General features: G+C 40.7%; 1 protein-coding gene across 1 annotated transcript in view; it reads left to right on the top strand.

Annotated features, from left to right (window-relative positions):
- The window catches only part of LOC123974684 (dysbindin-like), a 10,521-nt gene extending 2,302 nt beyond the window's left edge, over positions 1-8,219 (top strand). Inside the window, exons 2-4 of the mRNA XM_046055527.1 lie at positions 6,661-6,810; positions 7,162-7,311; positions 7,930-8,219. Of these exons, the coding sequence (XP_045911483.1) occupies positions 6,661-6,810; positions 7,162-7,311; positions 7,930-8,219 (590 nt within the window). The remainder of the gene's footprint in view (positions 1-6,660; positions 6,811-7,161; positions 7,312-7,929) is intronic.

Here is an 8,219-nt window from a genome sequence, read left to right as displayed (position 1 = left end):
CCCCCCCCCCCCCCCCCCCCCCCCCCCCCCCCCCCCCCCCCCCCCCCCCCCCCCTCACACACACACACACACACACACACACACACACACACTCAGACATATTTCATCTACATCTAGTGTTAAATTTCTAGACATAAAGGATCGCTGACATATCTGATAAACAGCGATGCATGAGTGAAAATGCCTGGAGTAGAAAGAATCAGGGTGGCTGAGAAAATGTGGACTACAAAGAGGATAAAGAAACAGGGGGAAAAGAAAGGTTTTCTTGCAGTATTAAAGCCATAGAATTTTTTTCTATTCAGTGTGTGTTTGCCTTGACACAGCAAAGGCACAAAAAATGCATGGTGTCACTGCACCCTTGTATTTGTCAGTATGAGGCTTAGCTGAGGCAAGCAGAGCTGGTAAAGCCCTTTGCCTCAAATCACTGACACTACAGTTACTTTATACCAGGAATAATGCACAGCAGGCTCATATTGCATAACACCACATACTGCTTTATTTGACAAACTTCTTACTTTCAATCTTCCTTCCTTTCTTTCTTTTGTAAAAACTCAGCCAACACAGACATCCTACATGCTTATACACACAACCAAGGCAGTAAAAGCTACATAGACATGCACTACAAGGCAGTAGGAGTATAGTAGTAGTACAGTGTTATAGGGTGTGCAGTTGAAGGATTGTACCAGCATTATGTAACAGTAAGCACTAGGTAAGTATGGTTCAGTGTGTCTGAAATGGAGCAGGAATTTCTGGGTTAGCATAGGTCCTGTCAATCATCTGTCATCATGTGTTATGGAATTCCAAAGGGCAGCTACTCAAGTACTGTAAAGCTTAACAATTGTCCTTATGTCTTAGACAAGCGTGAAGTCTTCTCTTGTCACGTTTTTTTCAAATAGTGACGTGAGATGAACAAAGGCGCAGGAGCATCTATGGTGGAAGAGACATAGAATTCAGAATGAATTATGTTATATTGCATCTAATAAATTAACATGTCAAAACAGGTCAATATGGCAGTCCTTTTTCAGCCTCTGGCACACTGTTAATTTTTGACCTCTCCATACCATTCTCCAGCATAATGGATTGCTGTTTCTATTGCCGGAAAAAGTTGAACAAAGGTCAACTGTGATACGTGATTCTTCTGGGAGCTTTAACTGAAGTGAATGGGAGACGGAGTAAATATGCTCGGAGGCTAGTGACGATCTTAGTGCACAATAAGGGTGGGAATTTGTTCTGACAATCACATTTCTCGAGGAGGCGTAGATTAGGGGCAGAAGCCTTCAGTTCTCAGATTGCACCTTCATAAGCTCCATCTTTGAAAGGAGTGGTGGTCCCTGAACTGAGACTCAAGTTATAATTCCTGGATCCTGTTATGCAGAGGTAAGGGTAATAACACTGCTACTGTGTCCCAGGGTAATCATCAGCAGAATGACTTTTAGATGTAAGAAACTGCCAGAACCAGTTTTTGCACACCGCAGTCATACTGAATTATTAATTCTGGCTATCTTTTCAAATAGCATTGTTTTTACTGTCCATCAGTGGTTGTAACAAAGCCACGGTGTGTTTTAGTGTATTGTAAGCAGTCATAGACATGCAATGCGTCTGGTAAATCAGTGTAGGGAGTGATTTGAAGCCTGGTACTTCTCCTCTCCTCTCCTCTTTTCTTATTTTCTTCTTTATTTTTAATAAGCTATGCCTCTTAATATCCTGAGGCTAACACTTCCCTAACAAAGCAACAGTCAGCCATCACAGCTGATCGCTGTTCCTTGACCCACCAGCAAATCCTTTCCATGTGACCTCTATTTTGCAGCCTAGATAAGGGTAAAGCAGCAGCCTGAACTGAATGGGTTGCCTCGTTTAACACAGGACTATTAAATCAGTGCTAGGTCAGTGTTCATACTTGCTGTTCTTATTCATTACATAACGATAGCTTATTTTCTTACAATGAGTTTTCTTTGGACTGCCTCTGAGACACCTAACCCTGTGTACAAGTAAAGACCAAAAATTAGAATAAGAATCAGGCTTCAAGTATGTGTACACATACAAGGAATCTGAATCTGGGTTTAAGTTGCTCCTAATGTATTTGCACACAGAACAAAGCTAAACAAAGACAGGTAAAAGTAAACATAAAATGATTATGCACATCCATCCATCTATTATACCGCTTATCCATGCAGGGTCTCGGAAAGACACACACGCTGAGACAAAAAACCACATACTCACGTTCACACCTAAGGGTAATTTAGAGTCACCAATTAATGTACCAGCATGTCTTTGGACGATGAGAGGAAGTTGAAGCACCCAGAGAGAACACACTTTTGTACATACATGTAGGTGAAAAATAGGTGTATATAAAAATATATATTAAAAAGCAACAATGACCAAGTCAAGTGTTCAGTAGATTGTAAACAATAGAAATAGTGCAAAGAGGTAAATATTGAATGAGTGGGTAGCATTGGATTTAAGATTTGAAAGTGGAAAAAGTACTTTACTTGAACAGCCATATAAGAACCGCTGGCAGTTAATAACCCTTGTCAAAAGCAAGGGATTCCCCCGCAGAGGCTATGAACACCATCTGGGTCTCACACAGAGCATGGTAGTAATGTAACCTTAGCCAATTTGCATGGAGACCTCCTACACGTCTTCCACAGCAGGGTGGTGGAAAACTTTATCTTGATGAGTCAATCTTTTACATACATGTTTTTCTCCCACACAGGGGCAGACGGATAGAGATATGCAGCTGAGCACTTGCGTGGGTTGGGCACGTCCACTGGCCATGTCAACTTTAGTAGTGAATATATATATATATATATAGAGAGAGAGAAAGGGAGACATACTCAGAGAGGGAGAGAGAAAGAGACCCCCATAAGGCCAGCAGGCAAAATTGAAGCTTACGTAAGCTGTGTAGTTTCATCATCATCATCAGAGGCCTCATCATTGCTGTAACAGCCAGAACTGGTTCATTTGTCTCAAGCTTACCCCTACTGCAGAATAATGAATTCTGAATGATCATGGACACTGGCAGGTGGGAACAGGGTGGCAGGATGTTTTGGCAGTTTGGCATGTTGAGGTCATTGGTCTCTCTAAAGAGGATGTCCCTTAATCACGCTGTTCTTTTTGCCATGTGCTGTCATGCTGGGGTGTGGGCTTATGGTGTGGTAATAAATTACTGTGTTTTTTTTTCTAGAGCTGCAACGATCAAAAACATCAAATTAAGTGGCAAGAATAATCTATTACTTGTTTGTCATTTTTAAAGCAAACAATTCTAGCTTCTCCAATATTAGTGTTTTTCCTTAAAATAATTTAAGGCATTCAGTGACATCACCTTGGGAAATGATGGAGTTGCAATTAAGTTCTTTTTTAGGATTTTAAATGTTTCAGAAATAACAAATGATACAGAAACATCACCAGTGTAGCTCAGGGTTTGGTGATCTGATACCAGAAATACGAGTTCCCACAGCAATAACATGTCAGGAGGACATTCACACTATGTCACTGTAAGCTTTATATCATTGACCGTGTTGCCAGTTTCTTCTTTTAAATATCAACTTGAGCAACTGTGAACCACAGAGTGGATTCTTGCCTCCACAGACAGCTTGAATGACAGAATAAAAGGCTTTCGTTAGTGCATGACAGTGACACACACCCCTCCAAGGCTGTGGAAGCGTGACTGGCAGACTGATTTGTTGGGTCTCCAGAGATGGAGATGTCTGAAGAGGGAGGCTGGATAACACAGATGTGTTTGTTTTCAAACAAGAGAAAAAAGTCACACTCAAAAGGTCTGTAGATGAAGTAAAGTGAATGTTGTTACTGTGTGTTACTGGATCCATCTGCTGGCATCATGCAAAAATGTTAGTCACGAAAGCTTTTTACAATATTATACAATTATAATACACACAGGGTGACAAAATGAGCATAAAGCAAGTAGCATGCATACAGATCCATGCACACAAAAGCATGAACACATAAGCACACAGTTTATGTGAAAATGCTTACACTTACATTCATACACACACACACACACACACACACACACACACAAACATTAAAACACTGGTGACATGAGTCAAAGTGTCAGCTCATGGAGTCCAGTGGGAGAAGGCACAATGTGTGCTGAGTAGGATGTAGCACGGTTACACAACCACAGCTGGTCAGCCTGGCAAAGGTCGATGCTGGAGGTAGACTTAAGGACAGATGCTCTCTTATTTTACATAACATGTCTTTATTGCCACGCATTGAAATAAAAAAAATCTCAGTAGCATCACATGTTGCTATCTAGGGGATTTTTAGAGATTTGCAAGGTTTGCAACTGTTGACTTCTCATTTTTGGACACCTTCTGCCCATGCACGAGTCTCCAATAAAAGAGTAACTGCAGCTGAAAGATGGTACTTGAGTAAGGGACATGTTGACAAATGCTTACCCTAACCTTTACGCTTAAACCCAATGCCAACACCCTGAAAGCAAATCAGAACACCTGTGAATCAAGGATACTGTATGTACCATAAGTTAGATACATCTGCAAACATGCAAATGCTGTGCACAGATATTTGCAAGGGCCCAACATACTTTACTTGCAGTAATGTTAAAATGTGGAATTGGTTTGGGAGCACTGTTGCAATCAAAACCAAAGATTAACCAAAGTCTAAAATGTTGTAAACAAATCCTTTGCTTAGTCAGACAGCTAATGTGATGCAATTAGTAGAAATCTTCCTTTGTTGTCAAATTTATTTTTAAACTGCATTTCTGTATTTTGATCATCACTACTAGAGATCAGACTAATATAATGAGAGCTTTTTCTTTGCCTAAAAGTAAAGTGGGAATAGAAATGAAGACAAACGAGAAGGGTAAAGAAAATATTGCAATGAATAATATGCATTGACTGTAAATGACAGCAGGTTACTAACACAAGTTTGATAATTAGTTAATTTCCTGTAGGGGAGACTCTATATTAGAGCATTTTTGCTAGTGATGGGCTAGGCCTATGCAATGATATATGTAGATGACACAGCAAGGATTGTGATTAATGTTAGCTAAGTTAGATCATTTATATAATGTAAAATACATAATTTATATTGTTCATAGTAGATTATTATTGTGCTTTCTTGCCTGATTCACTCGCAGCTGTACCCATACCGGCTTGCTCTTTCTGAACAACCCTAACATTAACATATGTGCTGAAAGGAAGTGGGCAGTGCTTTATTGTCCTATGTGTCTATGGACAACGACAATTTCACAACCAGTCAGGTGGTAAAAGACTAAATACATGCAAAGGTGCTGCTGCTACTTCTACCACCACCAGTAGAGACACCATGGAGAACCGTTGACTGTTATGCCATTCATTTTCTATTTATCTTGCATTAGGAAAGTGAAGTGTATATTCTGGCACCTGAGCGCGTAGTGAGGCACACATCACCAGATAGCTAAACACTCTTGATTAACTTGACTGAAAGTAGCACTAGATGGCTTCAATGACACTCCTGACTCATGACTGATTGAAGCCATCTAGTGCTACTTTCAGTTGGTTATCACCGTGCACTTGTATGTCCGTTTATTGAAGACACAGCACTCAAAGTGGTCAAGTTTTTGTTGAAGTGTTGAAGATGTTAAAGCTTCTCCAAGGTTAACACAGGCAGATGGATCAAGATGAAGTGAGGACTTGAAGCACGCTGTTCTCTAGCTTGTTTACAGGGAAATGGCTGAACTGACCATGTGACTACAATCATTGTGACTATTAACATTAACAGCCTATTGACAGACTATTAACAGCCAATGAGAGCGCACACATCTAAAATGACACAAACAGGTAACATTTACTTAATGGCCTACAGGAGGTGCTACAAACACTTGAACAGAATGAATGCATGTAACATTACAGTGTGAATGAGTTAGTGTACAAATCACAAGATTGAGAGTTTGTGAATTGGTCATTTCGAATCGCTTTGTTCCATGTGTCTAGCCTAGCTCCAGCAAATTGATGGGTCCAATTTTTTATTGTATCAATGATCTATAAACATTTGAATCACAGATGCATGGTCCGGACAGCCACTAGGCTTGTATGTGGGCCTAACTATGATTTACTCATTGTACTCAAGGGCTCTGCTGAGGTGATAACTTTACTTGAGGAGAGCTAGTGTTTCTAGCTTTGAAAATGTATTTTAATGGCTCATTTTTGTGAGGTATTGTACTAAAAGGTCACCAAAGACCCAGAGACCCAAGAATTGTGCTGACAAGGGACACATTTCCGGGCTTTTCTTTGCTCTACTCTGCTGCTGCCTCAGGGCATCTCCACTTCTTCGCACTGGCATTCAGAGAATGCATGTTGTTACCTAACCTGTTGCCAGCTTTAAAACAGTTGTATCCATTAAGTTAAGGTTGCCAAACAGTACCAAGCAACCACAAACATCTCTATCTCAATTATCTCTTCTTAAGCATTTTTACATTGTATGACTTTATTGATAGGAAGCAGTAGGCACAACAGGAAATGAGGGGAGAGAGGGATGAGGAATGACCCGCAACAAGCACCTCTGGCCCAACACAAACTGCATAGTACATAAATTAGATTTTTTTCAAAAATATTTAAGATACAGTGCTGCATTAAAAGACAGTTGAAGTGAATGATCATTATGTATTTTTTTTGGTATGTGCCTTGTTTTGGTGGACAGCGGAGACAGAAAACTCTCAGAGGGTGTTGGACAATGATTCCGCCCAGCACCTGAAGCTGAGGGAGAGACAGCGGTTTTTTGAAGAGGTCTACCAGCACGATGTGGACAACTACCTGCCCTCTGCTCACCTGCAGATCGACTGCAGAAAACGTGAGTGAAAGTCTCTTCTTATGTGCCATTCATTCCCGGTGGCAACAACTTTTGTTTGGGATTTTTTTTATTATCTGATTCAACACTCTTTACAGGTTAAAATACATTTATAGCCAGTGTTGAATTGTCACTATTTATAAACATAATTAAACCAGACTTGAACATTTACCAAACTATGATTCAGTTTCACTCAAAAGCTGATATATTCAACTTTTATATCTGTCTGCAAATCATATATCAATATAGGCCCTGTGATGTACAGTACAGTGTCAACATTCAAATGAAATGTATCGCATTTGAAATGAACAGAGTGTATCTATATCATATCTGCTGTTCTGCCTGTATATGCAGCCCCCATGGGAAGTATATCTTCTATGGAGGTGAATGTGGACGTCCTGGAGCAGATGGACGTGATGGACATCTCTGACCAGGAGGCCCTCGACGTTTTCCTCAACTCAGGCTCAGGAACAGATGAGGAAGCGCTGGCATCTCCACTACCAGGTGCACTGATGGCCTCTGAGCTACAATTGACCCACTGCAACTGTACTTTTTCAAGCCATTCTTGTAATCACTTTTCACTGGCAGATTTTACAAAAGCAGGCCACTTAAAGGTTGGGTAAGCGATTTTAATACAGGTCTTTTTGTCAAATTCAGTGAATATCTCCTCATAATCTTCTAGCTGTCTGTTTTGTGTGTGCGCTAGCATTAAATTCAGCTTACTTTCTGGTTCACCAAGACATGCTGTTGCAGTGATGTTAGCTATAGTGGCCGGAAAGTATAAGATTATTATTTCAGATTCAGGACTTTTAAAGTTTGCACCATTTCAGAAATCCCCAGACTGCTGAACATTACAGGTTTCCCCACTGATAATTTGTGGTTTGTCAAAACTGCAGATGAACACCTCAGAGTCAGCTACAAAACAGCTCTGCAACCTTTTATTAGGGAAATAAATTTTCCAACACATTTGCGTAAATAGCAGACTTTAAATTGAATCTGCAGCTTTAATTGCATTTCCATGCAGATGTTCCTACAGGGAAATATTGTTTTTATAGTTAACAGTGGTGCACCATGCTAGAACAGGTGAACTGCAGACACGTTCTAAACAGCTTCTGCTTACAGAGGGGGAGGACGAAGAAGAAGAAGAGGAGGATGAAGATGCAGAGGTTGTCTACAGGGAGCATGCACCTTTGAAACGGCAAAATGAAGTTGACTCAAAGTCTCGCATGTCCTCCACATCATCTGGTTCCAGTGATACCAGCGGGGGTGGAGTCGACACACCTGTGATCCAGTCAGATGATGAAGAAGTCCATGCCGACACTCTGCTGCTGACCTCTGTTCCCCATACCAGGGATGAAGAAACAGAGGAGGAAGAAGAGGAGGAAAGATGCCTTGCAACTAAATCTTCATAA

The sequence above is a fragment of the Micropterus dolomieu genome, linkage group LG08 (assembly GCF_021292245.1).
Source record: "Micropterus dolomieu isolate WLL.071019.BEF.003 ecotype Adirondacks linkage group LG08, ASM2129224v1, whole genome shotgun sequence".
In the NCBI taxonomy this organism is placed as follows: Eukaryota; Metazoa; Chordata; class Actinopteri; order Centrarchiformes; family Centrarchidae; genus Micropterus; species Micropterus dolomieu.
This window is presented reverse-complemented; position numbering and strand designations above follow the sequence as displayed.